This window comes from Mya arenaria, chromosome 1 (genome assembly GCF_026914265.1).
Source record: "Mya arenaria isolate MELC-2E11 chromosome 1, ASM2691426v1".
Lineage (NCBI taxonomy): Eukaryota > Metazoa > Mollusca > Bivalvia > Myida > Myidae > Mya > Mya arenaria.
This window is the reverse complement of record NC_069122.1, coordinates 38,235,809-38,259,715: the sequence shown is the minus strand read 5'-3', so window position 1 is coordinate 38,259,715 and position 23,907 is coordinate 38,235,809. Positions and strand designations below refer to the sequence as shown.

The following is a 23,907-nucleotide window of genomic DNA, read 5'->3' as shown; positions in this document are numbered from 1 at the left end:
AAACATCATATGTCCATATAGTATTAACATATATCTGCAGAGATAAGGCTCTAGGCTTAGCAAAAACATAGTAAATCCAGCTTGTGGCATACATTTCACTCACAAAATCTGGGGCGTAGCTAGCCCTCTATTCATGTGGAATCATAATTGTGTAATTAGGGGGGCGGGTCCTGGGCATGCCCCTCGGAAATTTTGAAAACCATAGTGCAATCTGGTGCATTCTGATATGCTTTATTTAGTTATGGAAAATGTACAGTTTAGTTTCATGTAGTCAAGGACACATAATGCAACTTTGGCTGATTTTCTGTATATTTTGTCACAAGCATGTGGATTCAGCCGTGTACTCGCGTATAGGCAGTAAATATAACCTATAATTCAAAAATAGTAATAGACAGAAATATGTACCGCATTGTAATAAGCACTAGCGGTCCAGGCGGAGGATACACACGGTGCCCCCCCCCCCCCCCGCCTAAAATCCAAGTTTACATTTTTATATTTTTATCAAATGTGTTATCAGTTTCGGCTTTGAGGAAGGGGCAAATGTCAAATGTTTGTGCCACTAAGTAACACCCCTTCTAACGTCAATTCTTAGACCCACCCTTGATACATACCTTGCAGCTTTTGGATCCAAGTTTGGTGTAGCCAATCGGTAATCGTTGTATGAAAAAACCCATATTCAATTGATAAATTCAAGTAAGTATGACTATGTGATTGACTAAGTTTAATATTGAATATAAGCCCTTGATCAACTTTCAAAGATGGTCATTTGGCACGAAACGAAGGGTAATTAATTCACATTTGGGCGGGGGGAGGGGGAGGGCAGTTCTTAAACGGTTAAAAATTGAACCATCATCCGTTGAACAGATAAAAATGACTCATGGTGTCAATTTTCCACGGGGTCAAAATTGAATTGCAGTCACGCACATACAAACATACAAATATGCATGCACGCAAACACACATGTACACAAACACGCAACACACGCAAAATAAGAGAGCTCTCTCTCTCGTGTGTGTGTGTGTGTGTGTGTGTGTGTGCGTGTGCGTGTGCGTGTGTGCGTGTGTGCGTGTGTACGTGCGTGCGTGCGTGCGTGTGTGTGTGTGTGTGTGTGCGTGTGTGCGTGCGTGCGTGCGTGCGTGCGTGCGTGTGTGTGCGTGTGCGTGTGCGTGCGTGCGTGCGTGCGTGTGTGTGTGTGTGTAACATCTTTTGAAAAAAATCGGGATAATGTGCCTAGGTGCCGTTGAAAATTGAAAAGTCATAAAGCAATTACTCTTTACCTGGTAAACTGTTCTAGGTTTTCGAATGAATCTTGGTTCTCATTTTGCCAGAGAAAATATGCACATGAACAGAAAGGCCCATAACTCTGGCTTTAATACTTATTGAGTCATGTCCCTTGGTTCTCTGGAAGAAAACTTACTGGCGTTGCATTCGCCCCGCGGCGCTCTTGATAAAATTGAGTACTGCTAGAACATCTCAAGTTGGAATCAATGAAGACATTTACCTTTCTTAGCCATGTATTGATAAATTCTTGTTCTTTAAATAACAAATAAAAATAAATATTACGTTGAAACGTTCCTCCAATTATTCATTATAACCCCCTAACGCAGGGGAGAAGAACATTTCTATCATTAAAGTGACACTCTTATTCAAAATCAATACATACACATATACAACTAACATAATTTTGAGTGATTTACTGAATAATGCATTTATGGAAAATATTAATTACTGATAACAAGATTGTAACCGTTCATTTAATAGCTGAAAACCCTAAATTATTAAATGATTGGTGACTGCTAAAAGATTTACTGTGATCTACTATCACCTCATAAGGTAGAAATAACGTTTTTTCTGCACATTTCTTTCAAATTTGACAGGGTTCCTTCATAAGAACCATTGTTTTCGACATTTATTCTCTTCCTTTCTGGTATATCTAAACAATTGTATAAGCTGTGGTTAACTTTATATGGGAGTAATCTTTAAACTAACTTTGACAGGTCCTTATTTCCGTGGTAAATGATTGCACTGGTCAGTCATTTGTGAACTCTTTTCCTACCGTTTTAGGCTCGCGTTGGCACTGCTACTTTTCCATTTGATGTCAAGTGGATCACCAGACTTTTTTTCAGAAACGTTTTCTAATTTAACAAATTTACAGCATTAGATGTAAACGCTTTATATATTACTTATACTATATATTGTTTTCTTCACAGGATTCGGTGGTATTGCGTTTTCGGAATATTTGGACCATGACGTCACCTGAGGACTGCACCAGACGCTTAAATTCGTCAAAGTAATCTTTCACGCAAAGAATGAAACTGGCATCCTTATGTTGTAAAGAAAACATAAAAGTTAGCTTTAAAAAGTACTGTGGTTTGTAGCTGACGGCTTTGATAAGAAAGAGTCTTTTATGGTGTCAAAAGCCCTAAAATGCAATTGACATAACAAACGTCCGATGATTGAATGTGAATGTAGTATAGACAATTTGAACAGCTCTACATAATAACTATTGACTGAAATGATAATATAATGGTGGATATCGACACCATAAAACGGTAGCAAGGGCATCTACCTTGAAAATACTATTTCCTGGAATACGCAGCAATATTCCCCCATATATATACATGTTCAAAGCGTTCTTCATGTATAGCTTATCAAAGCTATGAACATTTGTTTTAAACGTGTAAAGCAACTAAATTTTGATTTGACATAGTGATTTCCTTTAATATATTCATTTGTCGCATAATGCAAACAAAATATCAATAAAAATGGAAACATATAAACTGTGTTTAACAATTTTCTAGGTTCTTGTCAACGACGGTACAGGTTATAGTCCCAACACCGGTGTTTTCACATGCCCGGAAGGCGGTACCTACATGTTCACGTTTGCCATTAGCCAGCAAGACGCCAATCACTACATGTGGGCGGAACTTGTTCTAAACAGCGCGAACGTGATTGTCGCGGCAGTCGATACATACCACCAACACCAAGACCTTCAGGGCGGGAAACCGTTATCTTGAAACTGAAGCAGGGGGACGAGATGTGGGTGGAATCAACCCACAATGGAAGCCACGTCGAGGTCAGTACAACTCTGAGACTTTCAAGTTTCACTGGATTTTATTTGTATTCAGAATAAAGGAGTTTACAGGGAATTAGTGTTGGTTATAAGCATACATACATACAATTAGAATTATTGCTGAAGCAAAGCTGTTTCCTTGTATGGGTCTTGTTAATTGTCGCCATTTAGTGGCGAAGAACAATTGGTACAAGGCTTACACTAGTTGTTTAATGGGGTTAAGGTTACATCGCAAAGTAAATATGAATAGATAAAATATGATGAATTCATACTGTTTCAACAATCTACAACGTACGTAGGTAATAACAAATGTATACGTCTTAAACAAAAGCATGCAAATGAAACACTTGTTTAAACAAAGCTTATGTTACATTTTAAATTCAAAATATGTCAAAATCATTTGAAAATCATTTGAAATCATTGTTTAATTTCCATAGTGGTCACATGCAAATTCTTACTACCTCAACACTACCGGTTGTAATTAAAGTTTAAAGGTATTCGAATAGTCTATTTGTCTGACGATTTTATTTAATCTCGTGTACCATCAAATTTCGATGCATGGTGACCTTTTCATGGCTGGTATCATTTGAAAAGAACTAACATTAAGATAAAGTAATTTCAGTCTTATTTTTGTTCTTTATTTCAATTAAAATCGGATATGAAATGACTTATTTGGCAATCACAAGGTGTCTAGGTATATTTGTCTCAACTCTCTACAAATAAAACCCAAACTTATATGGGGTAACCAGGCCTTCCAAATATACATATTTAAATATCGAATACCTTAAGTATTTGACGGTGAAAAGAATGTTAGCATGTGTATATATTAAATTATTTAAGCAGTGTATGCTTATTGGTATTCTTTTTCAGTAAAGTTAATCATTTGATGTCTTTAACATTTTCTACCTTAATTTGTGAACATATTTAGGCAGTGTCTGATCCGCGCACATCACTATGAGCCTGACCGCTATTTGCATTTCCCCTACTTCTACTTTGCTTATCTTTCATGTTTTCCAAATAATCCTCTGCAAAGAACAGGATCTGTCGGACAGCAAACAGAGCAAGGATGTTGATGTTCTCGTCGCTTTCCATTTCCTCCTCGTAGTTTTTAACAGGCAGAATGCTGTTCCGTGGAAGATTCAGTAGGTCCGCAACATTGTAAACAAGCTCTTTGACTGCTGGGCTAAGGAAAGTGTTACTAATATTCTCAGCCGACTGCTCGCAGAGTTTGTCAATTTTTGTGATCAACGCCGCTTGTGGTATTCCTAGAAGTAGAATACATGTAATTATGAAAAATTCTTCAGTTTAAAAACCTGCACGTATGCATTATGCATGTATACACACTACACTTAAAGTGAAGTCTTATTCAAAATCAATACATACACATGTATAACAAACATGTTTTGAGTGATTATCCTTTGACTACTTAATTAATAATGCATTTATGGAAAATATTAATTACTGATAACAGGATTTAACCGTGTTTTTAATAGCAGAAGGCGCAAAAGTATTAAATGAGTGGTGAAAGCTAAAAGATTTACTTTGATCTACTATAGTCTCATTAGGTAAAAATACCGTGTTTTATGCTCAATTCTTTCCATTAAAACTCGATATCCGTCATAAGAACCATTGTTTTCGACATTAAATATTCATTCTTTTTGGAATATTAAAACAATATTATTTATTGCGGTAAATTTTATTTTGGAGTAAGAGTGCATCTTTAAGCTTGAAACAAATGTGTTATTTATATATTTCTTAAACAAAATGTACTTTCTACGAATTAATCTGCATTAGGTATAATGCTCATATTCATATAAAAATGCAGATACTCTCCAAAAAGCCACACGGGATGATAAAAAGCCGATATTCTCTTGGAATACACCTCAAAAGGTTTTCTTTTCAAGCTAGCCTCAAATAAATGTATGAAAACACCATTTTCGACCCAAGATATTCTGTTTCGTGAAAATCACAGTAAAAGTAGTTTGCTTATTATCCAAACATATTATTTTTACCCTTTCCGTTCAATAGATCCCGATAGGACAGTAGTTTCTGCAGCATTGACTTGGACATATCGTCAACAGTCAAACCATCCAGTACAAACACAGCGCAGTGAATTTTGTTTTTTAACGCGGCTTGATGACGAAATTCGGCGTCGTCACATTTTAAGAGATGTGTGGGTGACATCTACAAAACAAATCCAACAACAACGTCCATCATATTCAGTACCAGTAAATCATGTTATTCTAAGTATGTTACGTGGAATTACTTTCGTTAGTTTATTGCAAAAAGGCTGTCATTTATTGATAATGTTCGCATTAATCATTTTTAAACAAATAAATCAATGTATGCTAGGGTTTCCCCTGTAGTTCATACATTTAAAGCTTGATATAGATATCACTCTAGGTATTATCAGTATGCATTTGTTAAAGTTGATAATCTCAAGATAGAATAAATAAATATAACATCTACCTCATAAAAATCCGGAACGTGACCGTCAAGTATGAAATTGCATTGCAGAAGGTCCAATGTGTCCGACTCCGCTATACCTCTCGTGTCATAGAGCTGAAGGCTGGCTTTATCCCCAAACGTGTATGGCGTCAACTGTAATCGTATTTAAAAGATCTATGAACATGGCTACCTTTGTTGACCAGAATCTGTCTGTGATATTCCATTACATCACGATTTCATATAGAAAACCATAGTTAGAATTATGCCATCACTGCATCAGCAACGTATGGCTACACATTTTGTTTTAAAGGAATGATATGGAAATGATATTATATGTTATGTGTTTCCGTTTCGGATAGAAAAATGCGACCCGTGGGTACCTGCGAAATGCCAGGTAACGAGGCTTGCCGAGGTATCGGCTACGCAGCAAATTCGAGGGTCAGATTTTTCTAGCATACATTGCATTACATTTGTTTGTGAAAGATTACATAGAAAAACGCATTTTTTTGCGTGCGATGATGTTTCCTAACGTCATGACGCGCAGTATTTATTAATCACTGCATGCGTCAAGAATTTCCTTCAGTATCACGTCTTTTAAGGTTTATTTTGTTTTGTTTTGTTTTGAAGATATAATTTTGTGAAGTTAATGTTTATGGAATTGATCCATTGAAATATCATAATTATGGTTACATTAAGTGTATAATAAAATATATAAAAACATATTACGCCACAGCGCGTGACTCATCATTGTCCCGCCGCCGACGCCGTTCTTTGCCGAATTTCGCACCGATATTAATCGAATGCAATTGTTATTCCTTCTAAAGGACACACTCAAGTATAGTCATTGCATTACTTTAAAGGCAATAGTGATGATACTGACAACACATTTGCATATACAACAACACTATAGTGGTACAAAAATATGTAAGTTTCACTAATTTCTGTCATTTAGTTATATATAAATATATAACATTTGAGATTTCTTTTATCAATGCAAGGGCAATAACTTCTATGTTACTGACAAATTATTGCACCATCATGCAAAAAGTGTACACAGTTCATGTTAGTTTCATTAAATTATGTCATTAGGTTTAACATAAGTAACTGTGGTTGGACCAATTTTAGCTGTTTTCCATTACATTAAGGGCAACAACTCTTGTGTTACCGACCTGATCGAGATGAATCTTGCAATAATTATACTAATTTGGCATAACTTTAATTTAATTCTATCAGTTAGTTATATGGTAATAGCTATAGACAGATGTATAGCCATTTTCACTAATAAAACGGCAATAACTCCTGTGTTACTGACCCGATCAAGTCGAATCTTGCGCGTTCACCCCCGTACTATAGTTATACACACTCCACACAATTGCTTTTTTAAGATCGGTATATCAGTTACATAGAAATGCCTGAGGACGACTCATAAGCGTTCTTCATAAATTAAAGGGCAATGACTTTTGTGTAACTGATCCTGTGTAATCGAATCTTGATCTATGTTTATACACACTTTCCATAAGTTTCATTACTTTATGTCCAACATTTAAATAGTAATGAATCCAAACGGATGGACGGAAAGACAAACGGAAGGACGGACAGATGGACAGAAATAAAATACCTGGGTTGTTGTGCTGGTTTGAACGTTACCACCTACTCTTGCGCGGTGTGATATTCTCCCACGAAACACAGATGCCACCAAATTGCAGACGCTCGATTTACCCGAGCCTAAAGGCCCCAACAATAGAATGTTGAATTGTGGCACGTCGAGTCCTTCTGGCGGTTGAATGCCTTTGACTTCTTCTTTCAAGCTCCCCAACACCTACAAAAAACAAGGTTTCTGTGCTATTAATGACTACGATAGCGCATGTGCATATACATGCATGTTAGCATCTTCAAATCAGAATAACGCTCTTCTTCGAACAACATTAAACGTTTGATCATATTGGTACTTTGTTCAGTGTTTAATTCTTAATTATAGGAACGATACAGTCATACGCCATAGGCTTTTTGACAGTTTGTAAAGCTGTTCGATTGCCGCTGCTAAACATAAGATTCAAGATAGTATGATTCGAATTGTTATTGAGCATGAAATCTTACGTTATTTGCCCACCATGAGGCATGTTTAATTCTAAAGTAGCATTCAATGCTCCCTGCATACGTCTGAACATAAATGTGGCGTACTGATCACATAATTAGAAGAACGTGATAAGAAAATCCCTCGCTGTTTGTGAACACATTTGGGAGTTGTTTAAAAAAGTTGTTTAAACAAATATTTAACAGGTTCTTTGATGTGAATAAATTATCTCACATATACACTACTTAACTGAACTACTGTTTCGCTGACCGATTCGGTGACCCCAACAGTCAATTATATTTTGGTGCTTTGACTTTGAAGTGTGGTCTGTGTTGCTTCTACGTTGTGTATTTCTCGATTAATATATACATGTAAGACATTTGCCTTGTACAATTTAAGCAAGGTTTTCTTTTATTAATGTTTTGGCTACTGGATTTGTCCCTGTAGTTTCCAATATTATATATTGAAAACAAATTTAACTGTTTTGGAATAGGGGAAATAACAATTATAATAGCAACATGAACAGCAAAAACAAAACTGAATAACAGGCTTTAAGGGCAAACGTAATTTTGTTCATCGCTGGCATATTAAAATCTACCGTGGGCCCAAATTCTGCAGTTTTCCGCCATGGAGTTGGTAAAGCCTTCGGTTTTCTTTGGTCATCTAATAAGAAAACAAATAAATTAAAACCTTTTAATACAAATATATATATATATATATATATATATATATATATTACTTTATAAGCAAAGTTAACGATTTAATTATTTTTCCTGAACATATTGTGCACTGTTTTATACGGATGATATAGCCATATGATTTAAATTCATTTGATAATGTTATTCTGATTCCCTGCTGATAATTTTATTACATTACATGTATCTATATTGCACATGAATGGACATATATAAACAGTAAACCATATGATATAATAAGATTAAAAGATACGGACGAACCAGTACAAATATTTTAAGTATATTCTTTTGATGTAGGACAGAAAACACCATAAAGGCTCACTTTTGTTTAACCCTATTTAGATATACGAGGATTTGCAAATACCAATTTAAAGTTCAGTGTTTACCTTTGACGGCATAAACCTCCAACTCTGTCACTCTAATGTGTCCGTTGTTGAATTCCTTGGATGATATTCCCGCAGTATCGTAGTTTTTACCGAAGTATGTTTGCATGTCACCATTCAGATTGTATTCACCCGAAGAAATGTTTTGAATACTTCCACTAAATGTAAATACGTCATACACATGATTACTTCCAAATAACGGACCCAAGCTTGTTGCTGAACAAATGGCTGTGTGTCCGGGTTTTACTGGATATTTCTTAGGCGTGTTACGGCCAGAATAATACAATTGGTATAAAAATGCAGAATTGTCATTTTGATCCAATCCGTTTGGCGACGAGATCCATTTAACACTTGCGTAACCTCCATAAACGGAACCCTCCTTGTTGTACAAGACTGTTAGTGTTGGTCCTTGGTTGTCACATTTCTGATGAAACATACTCGGGTCACAGCCATCCCTTGTTATGCTGTACAGCAGATTGAATGTTTTGGGTCCAGTTCCGATCCAGGATTCAACTTGGACAAAGTCCTTTTCTGTTAAACTTTTACCCATATTTGAATTCAAACTTCAGAAAGATAACCAAGCAATCTCGATCTCTTTAAAATGCCCTTATTTTATAATATTATGTTCTCAAAATCTACACCTTTAATAAACAGTATTTACTTCCTTGTTCTAATTGAAGAAAGAACGACAACTCTAACGTAATAAGGATAACATGCACTATTACACAGGTAATGGTTTTCATTTGTTTTAACTTTTAATATATTGTTTTAATATTCCGCCATTAAGCCCTGATCAAGTTTGAAGATTACATTATTGTATTATGGAAAGTTGTTAAGCTGAACCTAAGTTGGTTCTAACATATCTACCTTTATGGTGAAAAATGCTTTATAATTTATATTGGCGCAATTCAACAGGAAGATACAACAGCATGAACAGGGGTGTGATTGAAATAATTTCATTTAACCCCGTCTGGTATTTTGTCAGTTATTCCATGAGAGCTATGGAGCATCACAAATATCTCACGGGTACAACAATAATTTAACATCGACCAATAATTTGCCTGTACCATAAATGCTTGTTTTTTATTTAGCTGAATTATTTTATTCATGAATACGGAATTGTCTACTAGGGCTAAATGCTTTAAACACTTTTTTTATTTTTGAAAATAAGGCCACACCAAATTGATGTTTCGTTCCTCGGATTTAACGCTCCTATTTTGTGGAAAATGTAAAAAATAAAATAAAAAATGTTCGCCCGCTCCTATATTTTTATCGCCAACCAGATTTTTGTATTTTTTTTTTTAAAAGGCTGAGAAAAAATCAATTATAATTTAATAAGCCAGTTTAAGTGTTTTTGTAAAGGGAAGTAACCGATGCGTGGTGTTATATACTTTAGTTTCGATCGGTTTAGCATTGGTTTCAATAAATTCAATCAAAATGGCGGCTTCCGGTATAAACACTGTGGCTCAAATTTTGGAAATTTTATCTTATCTTTGACAATAAATGTATTTTAACCATGCTGGAATCATTGGTCATCTTCTCATGCACTAAAGGATCATTAATTGAATCAATAATTATGCAATTAAACATATGTATCTGATACTGGTAGCGTTATTATGGTTAGTAGTGTATCTACAATAATGAGCGATCAGGGATACTTTTTTCATTATTTTGATGTTTCTAATGTTTCCCTGTAACGACGTCTAAAGTCTGCCATAGTAGAAATATAATCAAAAGACTCGTTGACGGCCATTTGGATGGACTAGTTATTTGTGATTCCTTTTGGATGGAAATCGGAATGATAAACAATGACACAATTAAGTATTATTTGATTCAATCATAATACAAGTGACCAGTATTTTACCTCATGACATCAATGCTAAAGAACACAGCTTCAATCAACAGGAACATGGATCATTGCTTGGTCCCACTTGATGTATCAAAGTCATTTTTTTATCCAAATTCTGACAAAACAACAGTTTAGAACAAATATCTTTTTACTAATAGCGATATTAACACTGGGATGGATAGATAGGTAAGCCTAACCTAAGTTTATAACTTTAATTTCAGCTTTCTTTTACAGCATACTCCTGGATTATAAAAAACAACTCCCTGACCATAAACGAACATATTCTTTTACTTTTCATTTGGATAAGCACACCCCATTGCATTAACTGTGATAATCAAAACGAAATTAAGTCAAGAAATTTAAATGTAAATGGAGTCTGATGTTTGAAGATGCCAGTGTAAAACCTTGTTTTTTAAACATCCAAAATCAATCCTAATGAATATCTAAATACAGTTGCAAAAGATGTTAAGGTGATTCAGGTAGATTTATATAAGTCATTTTAATTTTTTCCTAAAAGCAGCGTTATATTTTTTTTTGAATGATCGTCAAACTAAAAATATGTTTTATTTATATTAGAATTTGGTTTATCTCTATAATGTGTGTACTTAAACAGATAAATAAATGGTATGTATTCGGATATTATCCGAATGTCCATTAGAGGTTCAGTTTTAAGATTTCATTCAAATATTGGTTAAGGGCAATGTTATTGAACAATATTTTCTATTAATATTGATCATACGAAATATTTGTTTTCGCTCTTCGCTCGCTTCGGGTTTTATGAAAACTGACAAAATATTTGTTTTTTCGCTTGCTCGCTCGATCCATTTTTTTTTGCAAAAATCTGAGGAACAAAACATTAATTTGGTGTGGCCTAACGTTGAAATGTTTTGCGCATACTGCCTTAATTTTTACACCCGTTCCGTTCCATCGATTTTAAAATAGTTTTAATAGATTTAACTGGACAGAATAGATCATAGATACATTCATCCATTAAGACAATTGTTTTCCCCCAAATTTGAATGCATATACAAATAAAACATACTTTTGTGTATATGTGCCAAGTCTAAATTAATTATTATTTGAATCAGAACTGTAAGCGTACATTAATACTTTAATAGATATCCTATATTGCGCGTTTTCATTCATTATCTTATAATGTATATAGAGGATCTCAAATGATTGTTTATTTTGTATAAAAGTTATTAACCGAGTTCATTTTAAAATGATAAAAACGAGGCTCTGCCGAGATTTTATCGTTTTTAAATGAAGAGTTTAATAAACATGATACAACATAATCACGAATTTGAGATTCCTTTTATAACATAACTCAATTACGGTTGAACTCTAGGTAAAATTTTCTTCAATACACATTCTCATGTCCTAGAGCGAAGAATTTACATTGAGTCTTATTAGGATGCCTCATCCGCAGGAAAGAATATAGAATTTACAATAAAAAACATCATTCATGTCAGAATTATCAACCGATTTTCAAAGGTTTCACTTAAAAACAAAAAAGACCATATTTCAATCCATTTAAATCAAGCAAATCAATAATTAGAGCAATGTCATAACCGCGTGACGTCATTAGTAATCACGCGAGTGTGTACATGTCATTTGGCAGTCGAAGTTTGAAAAGACCGTTAGTCAGCGTCACAGTCGCTTTCAGTAGTGCGAATTTGCTTTATAGCTGTTGGATTACATCATGGATTTTTGTCATTTGATTGATATGCACATAGAGTTTTACCTCCGTGTATTGGAGCACCAAAAATGTTGTAAAATCCAACAGAAAAATTGAGATTTCATGTGGAATCAGTGACTGTGTGAATTTGAGCATTGCTAGCAAACTGTGTGCATAGACTGAGCATTGTACATATATTTTCACTGGAGTACAGGATGTTGGGTATTTCCTTGTGTTGATTTGGATTTATATGACTATGGTTGTGTAAAGATGCAATGTTCTTGTGTCCCGATATAAATTTGCAAAATCTGGTTCGCAGGAACATTGTTGTCATTCATGATTCAATTCCTGGACGAGGTATTTTCTGGCGCTGTGATCTGGGGGTCGTTTGTTTGGATTAAGGCCAGCCTTCTTCAACATTCGTTTCATTGTGGAGCTGAGTTTGTTGACATCGACAGGATTTCTTTTGAAACATTGTTTCTGCTGTTTGTTTACCTTTGGACAGCGCGTATGAATACATTTTTCTGTGATGTGGTTACCTAATTTGCATAGTTATTACACTAGTTATATATGAAAAATATTATATGGGGTTATATCACTCCTGCGCCGTAAGTTATGTTATGAACATTCTTAGCAAACAGAAAGTAAAATTGATTGGAGAACTCTAGAGTTATACGTGGCCTTCAGCTTATACTTTATGTATTGATTTATGCCCGAATTCGAATACAGCTCTGTATACTCGTATATGAATCACTCTCGTGGCTGTTTCTTCCGTGGAAACCACTACTGGTGTCCGTCTTGATATATGGAGAAAACTCATCGCTGATGGGTATCGAACCCACGAAATATTTGGTCTTGGTTTTACAAAAATAAAATTGACTACGAAAGAAATATGAAATGGTGTTGTATACTTGATTTAACTTAATTAGAAATAACTTTTTTGTCAAAAACATAAGTGTAAGATGAACTGCAGTAAAAATTACTCAAAGTAACTATTAGTTTTGTATAATAAAGTATGTCGATAAACTGGACTTGACTGATAAGGATCGGAAATGTAGTTTTGCAAATATTGAGAAAATGCTAAAGTCTTTTCTCAATCGTCAGGTCAACTATTTTTTTCTACATAACGGCATCGCATAATTCCAAATTGCTATTTTTAAACGGTATTCTCTTATGCATTCCGCTAATAAACATCATCGCTCAATATTCTAAAGAAACTTGTTCTTAGGGCACAAAATGTTCTTTAGTAAAAACTGAAAACAGTAAATTAAACTCAAGTACCATTTTTCCTCCAGAATTATCTTTCTATAAAATGCTGACTTATTATTTTAATCAATATCATCTATGACATTATGTGCTTTCAAAAATAACAAAACATTTTTAATTTTGAATCAAGCAGTGAAATTAGTTCAGATTGAGGTTGATAACTAACCAAGTACGATTGTGATATTGGAGCCATGACTATTCAACACAAACGCTGGTGAATGTTTTGTGTTTTATATGAAATAGGCAGTTCGATGCATACGATAGTTAGTTATACAATGATGTCTAGTTCTTAAAAGCCGGCTGTTCCACAGTAAACAGTCGCCACAAAACTAACAGAGAAATCGAATATTGGCACGTACAGGTATTCACACCTGATTCTAAAAGTCATTCAAAATACGTAACAAACATCTCGAAAGTCATTGAGGCACTTTAACATGGAATCAATCAAGATGATAATCAACATTAACACCACCAACTGCAAAAACACTGCCAAAAAAGCAACATACCTCAGAGTCTCTAAAAAATATATCATAAGATGATAGTATTTGCCACAATTTAACCATATCGGATGATGCGCATTAATGCAGTACCTTCCCACCTCGTGCATAATTATAAGAAATCAGGTGCTACATCTACATAGCACCTCAACCGAGCAACAAGATGCAGATAAGTTTGGAAAAAGCAGTGTTTATTTGATCATTTTTTAAAATATTGCATGACAATATATTCTACTTTTTAACAAGAAACGCCGCAATGCGACGAAACCAGGTTTTTAATGATTGACAGAAGAACTTCAGCCTGTGTCTGTTTTTCTATTTTTAGTAACAGTGAACTTGAACCTAGGGACCCCAAATGCAATCCATTGAAAGGTATCCATAACTCTTCCTTTATACCAAATTTTGTCAGGATATGTCAACCCTAATTTTAGTTATTCACTTTCAACCATTTTTCTATTTTTAGTAACAGTGACTTTGACCTTGAATCTAGGGACCCCAAACGCAATCCCATAAAAGGTACCTATAAACTCTTCCTTTATACCTGGTTTGGTCAAGAAATGTAGACCCTTACTAAAATGATTCAGTTTCAACTGTTTTTCGATTTTTAGTAACAGTGACCTTGACCTTGAATCTAGGGACCTCAAAACGCAATCCCATTAAAGTACCCATAAACTCTTCCTATAGACCAAGTTTCGTCAAGAAATGTCAACCCTAACTAAAGATATTCAGTTTGAACCATTTTTCTATTTTTAGTAGCAGTGACCTTGACCCTAGGGACTCCAAATGCAATCCATTGAAAGGTATCCATAAACTCTTCCTGTATACCAAGTTTGGTCAAGATATGTCAACCTTAACCAAAGTTATTCAGTTTCAACTGTTTTTTTATTTTTAGTTACAGTGACCTTGACCTTGACCCTAGGGATCCCAAAGGCAATCCCATGAAAAGGTATCTATAAACTCTTTCTGTACACCAAGTTTAGTCAAGATATGTCATCCCGAACTAAAATGATTTATTTTCAACTGTTTTTTCTATTTTAAGTACCAGTGACCTTGACCTTGAACCTAGGGACCCCAATCACATGAAAGGTACCCATAAACTCTTTCAATAGACCAAGTTTAGTCAAGATATGTCATCCCGAACTAAAATGATTTAGTTTCAACTGTTTTTCTATTTTAAGTAACAGTGACATTGACCTTGAACCTAGGAACCCCAATCGCATGAAAAGTACCCATAAACTCTTTCAATAGACCAAGTTTGGTCAAGATATGTCAACCCTTACTAAAGTTATTCAGTTTCAACCGTTTTTCTATTTTTAGTAACAGTCACCTTGACCTTGAACCTAGGGACCCCAAACGCAATCCCATGAGAGGTATCTATAAACTCTTCCTATTGACCAAGTTTGGTCAAGATATGTCAACTTTTACTAAAGTTATTCAGTTTCAACCGTTTTTCTATTTTTAGTAACAGTGACCTGACCTTGACCCTAGGCACCTCAAAAGGAATCCCATGAAAGGTACCCATAAACTCTTTGTATAGACTAAGTTTGGTCAAGATATATCAACCCTTCCTAAGTTATTCAGTTTCATAGGTGAGTTTGACGCCGCCCGCCCGGCCGCCCGCCCGCCCGCCCGAACAACGACGTTCGCCATTCTAATAACCAGGTTTCACTATATGAAAACCTGGTTAATAATAAAATAATACGTTGGCATAAGCTATTGGAACTCTCATGTAAAACAATCCATGTGTAGTCGTAATTTTCCATATCAGCAATGTCATGCAAACATGCGTAAACCAAACTTCTGTACAGCATTATGCGTGTGTAATGAATAAGCGACTTAAGTGATTGTGCACTACAAAAATACTTATTTCATTTACAAGCCAAGTAGCCAAAAGTTTAAACATAAAGGGTAAAAACCAAAAACATAGAACACAAAAACAATCAATCACAAATAATTGCAAACAAGAAACATGTAACAAAAACTCTTCAAACAACGCAGTACATATATATCTTATAAAAATATAAATATGTTACTAACACTTACCAAAAATAAGGTTAAAATGATGTTTTTAACATGACTACATGTACGTGCATTGGTATGTTAATGTAGGAGATAATTTATAATCAATCAATTCCAGCAAGAATCCTTTTATGCGCATTTACGCTTTTCGCTAGTATATTATCAACGAGATATGAATAACCATTTCTTTATTAATGCTTTGCTGATGAAGTGAAGCTTTTGTTCAGGTATGGGTCGGGTTATTTGTCGCCATTTCGTAATACCAAAAACCTCGTACCATGCTTGCTCTGATATATTGTTAATATCTTGCGATCATTTCATTATGTATCTAACTTATTTCATCAATGGTTTAAACTTAGATTTGATATGATTTCAAAGTGATTTAATTAACTGGATTCGTTTTGCACACATGTCAAATGCTTTTAAAGACATACTATATTTTCACATCACCTTTAACATATTACGTTTTGGCATGGGTTATATCTTAAACAAGTAGAGTACAACATAATGTACGAAGATATTTACAAGGATTGTTAGCAATAATTTGTGGACACATTTCAACAAACAATTATTCAAGGACACACGTTATCAAACATTATGTATGAGGTTTTAATTTAAGCGGAATAGTCGAACGCATATGTACTCGTAATATGTCATTGTTTAGTCATATCATACACATTTACAATGACGATATTGTTGTCAAGACTGCGTCTATACAATTTTAGTATAATTAAGCATCTGAGGACATGGCATGTATACTTGATATCGACGTTCCACACAAATTCAGTTTCTGAAAAAACAAAGCATGATATGTTTTAAGCAGTGTCTGACCCGAACACTTCACCTTCAGCCTGCTTTGCCTTTCCTTTCTGACTTCTCCTACTTTGCTTCACTTTCATGTTTTCCAAATAATCCTCTGCAAAGAACAGGATCTGTCGGATAGCAAACAAAGCAAGAATGTTGATGTTCTCGTCGCTTTCCACTTCCTCTTCATAATTTTTAATTGGCCAAATATTGTTCCGCGGTAATTTGAACATCTCTGATACTTTTTCTACTACCTTCTTCACCGTTGTGCTCATGAATGCGTTACTAACATTTTCATCGGTTTTATGGCAGAGTTTGTCAATCTTTGTGACTAATACGGCTTGTGGTATCTCTGAAAAGTTAATGTCCAAATATATATTTTTTCACACTTTTTTAACATTAATCATACAATAAAAACTACAGGGACAATCCCAAAAGTCAGAAATTCAAATGTAACCCGGCTTATGAGTCAAAAGGCAACGGCACAAACGACAATAAACTAGAGACAAACACGTATTAACACAACATACACAAATTCAAACACCACAAACAAACCACAAAGTCATTACAATAAATTAATAACAGATACATGATGGGATTACCGCCTTGATGCTTAAAACTACAGTGTCAACCATTGTAACCAAACACGTTTATATCCCTCGTGTAATGAGACAACTGGACAGAGAACCGTTGACATTCCTATATATACATGTCAATGTTAAACAATTCGGCTAATTATCCGAATTACTGAGTTAGAGAACTAACCTTTTCTGTTCAACAGATTCCGATACGTTTTCAGTTTGTGCAACATTGGCGTTGAAATATCGCCCACTGTCGAACCGTCCAGAACAAATACAACACAGTGCGTTTTGTGACTCAATTTTGGCCTATGCTGAAAATCCGCATCGTCATTTGATATCAGGCTCGCCGATGCCATCTAAGAAGAAATGATACTATTTTGATTGTTCTTGCAATCTCTTTATTCAAATTCAATCATTAAACATTGCCTCAGAAAGTAATCAAGGCACCATAATGGTCATGACATTTAAACATTGACTTTGTCATACATTGTTTTCTTAGAAACAGCAGTTTTGGAGTTTTATGGGTGTCTTCTTTTTCTAAATACCCCATTTTTGAATAACGTGTTTTTCTATGCCGCTACCAGTCCGCCGACGCCCCTTAGGCAAAATTATAGTTGAAGGCTAAGTTGTCAATTTTCTATATCCGGTTCGTGGTGAGAAAGTTCTCCCGTATTTTTTCTATAGTTTCTTATTCACTCGTTTTTAGTGCAAACATTTTATGAACATTAATCAATGCACTTTTATTTATAAATCTATGTTCATTATAATAACAGTAAATGCACGAAAACACTTTTAAATTAAACAGGGCATACGTGCATGACCAAAATACTACGCCGCCATTTATTAAATGAATAAAAGTATGAAAGTATTTTTACTACTACTACTACTACTACTACTACTACTACTACTACTACTACTACTACTACAACAACTACTACTACTACTACTACTACTACTACTACTACTACTACTTCTACTGCTACTTCTACTACTACTATTTTTAAGTTCTGAACGACATGACATTATCTGTTGTAAAACTAACAGGTTGTTACCCTTTAAAATCCGTTCGTTTACCTCATAAAAGTCCGGCACGTTACCTTCCAACATGTGATTGCATTGGACAAGGTCCAATGTATCCGTCTCCGCTAAGCCTCTTGTGTCATAGAGCTGTAGGCTGACTTTGTCCCCAAACGTGTATGGCGTAAACTGAAATTGTATTTTAAAGGTCGGATAATTATATAATTTAGTTCGGGTATTATTATTAACCTTCTTGTACGTTGTATGTTTAGTGAGCATAATCTAGTCACAGACATATATGCGGACGAACGGGCGGACAGACAGACAGATTGACAGACAAACATTCAAGCAAAAGCCAGATAAATGCCCATAAATACAGACAGTGATATACATTGACAGACAAGCAGACAAAAAGGCAGACACACAAACAAATACACAAACAAACAGACAGGCAGACAGACAGGCAGACAGACAGAGAGGCCAGTAGACAGTTAGGCAGGTAGACTGGCAAGTTTTTTTTTCATTGAGCCTTGTAGTTTTTTATCTGTTCCTAAATCATATGCCTTTTCGTTTAGGCCATAAAAGTCAAATGAATTAAACATGAACATGCTTATAATCTAAAAAGAATTTGTTACAGTGGCCTTTATTATGCGCCTTTAAGAGTCAGGATTTTAAAATTTAATTATCAATTTGTTGTATGCTTAGCCCTAACCTGTTGTAAATGTTTCGTATAACGTTTCATAGAAAACCTAAATCTAGTTATTCTTGTCCATTCATAGTTCTTTACCCACTTGATATCACATCATTCGTCGATAAAGGGTTATACATTCAATGATCTTAAGTTATATGTGCCCGGTACTGTGATACAAGAGACTGGAATAATTATTGTCTATGCATGTAAATGTTTAACTCATTTGACTTTAATGATCAAAATTAAAAGGCATATATTACAGATAAAAATTAACAAGCCTTAATAAATGTTTATTTTAATTAATAGCTACGTCTCCAGTTATAAAGGGCCAAAGTATCGCTTTTGCTTTTGTATAAATGTATTTCTCGTAATTATCATTAAAGTGAAATGAGTTGGGCATGGTTATAATATTAAATCATTTAATCAGTTTACTTCAACGCATATTTTGCGGATTTAATAAAAATTCAGACCAACAATTTTTGGTACAATGTATATGACTGGTCGATAGTTCCCTTAGGCTGGTTGAATGTGCCGAATTGTTTTGGACAATCTTTTCTTTTAGGTTATTGTATTTTCTTTCATTTTGCTCACTTAGAAATACATTTAAAGGAGAAACATAAACATTTGAATTAATGAAAAAGTATGATCAAGGAATCACACCATGGCATTGTATGATCAACTGTTATTGTGAAAACTTAAATAAATATTTCTGATGCCAATGAAGGTCGGGAAAGGCCTAAGAAAACAATTGCCCTCGGCCTTTCGCCATCGTGCTGTGGTTCACTGCTCTTTCTCTGCAAATAGGTTTGCATGAGTCCCTACAAAACCCGTTTTAAGAATCGTTCCAGATTTCATTCACGTTGATTTACGTTTAGAACAAGTCTGTTTATGACATAAAAGTAGTATGGAGAAAGGATATTCCTTTTCCGAGTACAAAGATACGTTTTCCTTGCGTTCGTTCATCTCGAGTCCATAGTGCTGCCTAAAGGGCACTGAATCCCGCTTTCTCCAAGTGGGAAGGGGTGTTTGGGATCATCAACATTATTATTATTTTACACTGAATGTACAATACAGTGATTTAAAAGTTCAATGGGCTTGAAAGGCGTCCTTTCTAACACAATAGTATAATAGTAAATGCGAATCAATGGTTATCCGTTATGTTAGTATCTTTTATTACACATATATATATATTGAGCCTTTCCAACGCAGCCTTGATAAAGGTCACTTACCATGGTTGTTGTACTTGTTTCCGAGTCTCCACCAACTCTTGCCCGGTGTGATATTCTTCCCCGAAAAACAGAGGACACCAAATTACAGAAGCTCGATTTACCCGAGCCTAAAGGCCCCATCAATAGAATGTTGAAATGTGGCACGTCAAGTTCTTCTGGCGGTTGAATGCCTTTCACCTCTTCCTCCAATCTCTCAAGCAACTACAAAACCAATGACAATATTTGTTTGAATAGTGATTACGAGAGCGCTTGAACAATCAGGCGCCTTCTATAGAAATACGCTGGTGTCAAAATACTTCAAAGAATTTATCATACTTTTATCATTCTCAGTTTATAATAATTCTTAAATAAAAAAAGGAATCATAATGATATATTTAATGTTAACAGGCTGCATCAGTTTTTCAATTGTTGGCAGTTATCATCAGATCGAAGTGTTATTTAAATGCTAGCAAGCATGGGACTATGCGTGTGTGTACATATAGTAAAATGGCCAAGTAACAAACGGTGTCCCAACATAATATTAAACATAAATGCTATGCACGGAGTACATAATAAGAAGACTGACGATATATCTAAAGACAAAGCATAAACTTTTTGCGTTAACAAGTTTAGAACTTACGTTAACAAACCGGAACCAACTTTCACAGATATGTTAACGGGGTTTACACATATACGTTCATAGAGATATCAATCTAGCCAAGTAACACTCGATGCCCTATACATAATTCTAAACATGAATACGACTGATCAAAACATAACAAAAATAATTTGAATCTTGTGAAACAAGTTAAAATGTTATCAATGAACTAACTGACATACCAAAAATAGAAATGAATTTAACTTAAGTAAATGGATTAAACAACTACAACTGCATTAAAAACCAACAAACTTAATAAACTTAATCGATATTCATTTCTCATAATGTTTTCGTATTTAGTTTACCTCCGTTCCCCATTCTGCAGTTTTCCGCCATGGAGTTGGCAAATCTGGCTCTTTTCTTTGGCCATCTAAAAATAAAATATTTGAACATATCGTGTTGTATTAATGAATATGTTTTCAATTAAATAGCTTGTTTTAGTTTATATATATATATTTCAACTTGATAAGCGTAAGTATCTTAGGAAAGAAAAAAATAATCTTTTTTTCCTAAGATACTTAAGCTTAACAAGTTGAAGTTGTGTCATTTACTTAATACACACGTTTACTAAATGTACTTAAAATCTATCAGCAACAACAAGTACAACTAAATGTATCTTAACATTATACACCTACACAATCTAAATACTGATTAGAGCATATATATCATATATAATTAAAGAATGTTTTTATAAACTTTAACATATAATAGAATGCACAAACGAAAACATTGCTTTACCTTTGACTGTGTAAACCTCCAAATCTGTCACTCTGAGGTGTCCGTTGTTGACTTCCTTGGACGTTGTTCCTCCTGTTTCGTAGTTCTTACCGAATTGTGTATTCATGTCCCCATTCAGGTTGTATTCTCCCGAAGAAAACTTTTGTATTACACCACTAAATGTATATAAGTCAGGATAGAAGCTGTTACCAAAGAATGGCCCATAACCGGCATATGAACAAATCGCTGTCTGTCCGCTCTTTAATGGAAATTTCTTCGAGATCTTATTCCCAGAAAAATACAACTGATAAAGAAATGCCGCATCATCCGATTGATTCAACCCAATTTCCGGTGATTGCCAGCTAAGCCCGGTGTACCCACCATACACGGAACCCTCCTTGTTGTACAAGACTGTTAGTGTTGGTCCTTGGTTGTCACATTTCTGATGAAACACACTCGCGCCACAGCCATCCCGTTTTATGCTGTACAGCAGATTGAATATTTTGGGTCCAGTTCCGATCCAGGATTCTACTTGATCAAAGTCTTTTTCTGTTAAACTCTTACCCATATTTAAATTCAAACCTCAGTTCATGTATCTCGAGAAATGTATTTCATGAAACACTAGGGCACTAGAAACTAGGGCACTAGAAACACTAGAACTTCCGAATGCCCTAATTTTGTTAAACTATAAAAAAATTATAACATTATTTACTTCCTTGTTATGTGAGAAGAAAGAACGACTACTCTAATTTACTTAGGATAACATGCACTATTACCAAAGCAAGAGTTTCCTTTCGAGTAAATGTATAAATTTATTATCCTGCCGTTTATCTCTGATCAAGTTTGATGATCACATAATTATACCACTCAAAGTTCTTCACTTTTATGGTGATTTAATGCTTCAATATGAACTAAGGCCTTTACAGGCTTGAAGTATTATTACCGGACATTTTATAGTTAAAGTTTACGAAATGACTAAGTGAAACAGGGAAACGATAGCCATATATTTTAATGCAACTTGGAAGTCTTTTTAACAACCCATTTTAAATAACCAGTAGTTTTGCTACAGTTGACATTTTCTTTAAATATATACACAAACATCTACAATAATATTCTGTACATTATAAATGATATATTATGCTTATATATATGATCAAAAATGTGTTGTCCTACTTGTATTAACTTAGATAGAGCAACTGTGCATTTGCAAAAGTACACAAATGCATAAGAATAATATGTTACACACAGAAAATGAATACAAAATATTTTATAACAATAATGATTTCACAGAAGAATATTACCAAAAGGGTAATTATACATTTACTAGAATTGAATGGACACAAATGCATTTGATGAACTGTATGTAGCCTAGCAACTCTGATACTACAACTGCAAAATAATTCAGTGAAAAATAACATGACCCAAAACCAGTTAAAGACTGTAACAACACGTTGAATATGAAAAACAATTGTGTTGTTTTGATTTAAATGGAAGATACAAATACTGCTTTCATTACGACCAATACAGCAGATGACTCTAAACAATAATTGCTTAAACTTTTAAAATACCTTAGAATTAAATAATTATTTAAAATGATAAATGAATTTGACAAACATCATGTTAACAGTTTAATTTTTAAATGTACTATATATCAATTCATTATTTTTTACACAGCCTTGCTTTTCAACAAAGAGGTTTATTTTTGGAAACAAATTGGTATGAAACAGTTCATGTTAAATTTTTCAAAGCTTTTAAAGGCCCAGTATGTTACAGAAAAGAAAATTTATCTAAGTGAATGTATATCTAAATGACTTCTCGTATCCTTTTTGACATTGTTTAATCCCCAGTATGATGAAAAATGCATCTATCACAAGAACGAACACCTTAATTTAGCATGAGAAAAGTCAAAATCAAAAATAATTTGCATATCACGTGACCTGCTTAAAGGCTCAGTATGTGTCAGTAGTGTTAACTTATCAACGTGTATTGAATTAAGGAATAGATTGCGGGATTGATGTCATTATCGGGGTTTGGACGCAGTTAGGCTGGTGAAAGTGTGTCAATTTCTTATCAAAACCATTCATACATGTATATATGATTACAATGATTAAACTTTATCACATACACAACATGCCTTAATGAGGCTAATTATGTACACATGATAATAAGATAGATAGAACAAATTAAGGCCACAGTTATCTTTATTACGTATATGCTTTATATAGATTAATCTGGATGCATCTTTGCAA

General features: G+C 34.4%; 2 protein-coding genes across 2 annotated transcripts; both read right to left on the bottom strand.

Annotated features, from left to right (window-relative positions):
- Positions 1-3,133: 3,133 nt before the first annotated feature.
- Positions 3,134-9,306, bottom strand: LOC128233183 (interferon-induced protein 44-like). The gene is made up of 6 exons (XM_052946995.1): positions 8,677-9,306; positions 8,194-8,258; positions 7,140-7,340; positions 5,543-5,674; positions 5,086-5,257; positions 3,134-4,338 (listed from the first exon to the last, which is right to left on the bottom strand). Exons 1-6 carry the CDS (start codon positions 9,221-9,223, stop codon positions 3,998-4,000), a joined length of 1,458 nt encoding a protein of 485 aa, XP_052802955.1. The 5' UTR covers positions 9,224-9,306; the 3' UTR covers positions 3,134-3,997.
- A 6,306-nt stretch (positions 9,307-15,612) lies between these two features.
- On the bottom strand, positions 15,613-22,362 carry LOC128233135 (interferon-induced protein 44-like). Its single transcript, XM_052946992.1, has 6 exons — positions 21,680-22,362; positions 21,247-21,311; positions 20,305-20,505; positions 18,442-18,573; positions 17,552-17,723; positions 15,613-17,138 (listed from the first exon to the last, which is right to left on the bottom strand). Exons 1-6 carry the CDS (start codon positions 22,224-22,226, stop codon positions 16,798-16,800), a joined length of 1,458 nt encoding a protein of 485 aa, XP_052802952.1. The 5' UTR covers positions 22,227-22,362; the 3' UTR covers positions 15,613-16,797.
- Positions 22,363-23,907: the final 1,545 nt, after the last annotated feature.

What these genes read in the sequence shown, in the direction of transcription:
- LOC128233183 (XM_052946995.1), bottom strand. Translation starts at nt 9,223, where the DNA reads ATGGGTAAAAGTTTAACAGAAAAGGACTTTGTCCAAGTTGAATCCTGG. An exon ending in CTGCAGAATTTGGGCCCACG is followed by an intron (nt 7,341 to 8,193) that starts GTAGATTTTAAT and finishes TGTTTTTTGTAG; the next exon opens with GTGTTGGGGAGCTTGAAAGA. An exon ending in ACGTTCCGGATTTTTATGAG is followed by an intron (nt 5,258 to 5,542) that starts GTAGATGTTATA and finishes TTTGTTTTGTAG; the next exon opens with ATGTCACCCACACATCTCTT.
- LOC128233135 (XM_052946992.1), bottom strand. Translation starts at nt 22,226, where the DNA reads ATGGGTAAGAGTTTAACAGAAAAAGACTTTGATCAAGTAGAATCCTGG. An exon ending in GGAGGTTTACACAGTCAAAG is followed by an intron (nt 21,312 to 21,679) that starts GTAAAGCAATGT and finishes TTTTATTTTTAG; the next exon opens with ATGGCCAAAGAAAAGAGCCA. An exon ending in CTGCAGAATGGGGAACGGAG is followed by an intron (nt 20,506 to 21,246) that starts GTAAACTAAATA and finishes TTGGTTTTGTAG; the next exon opens with TTGCTTGAGAGATTGGAGGA.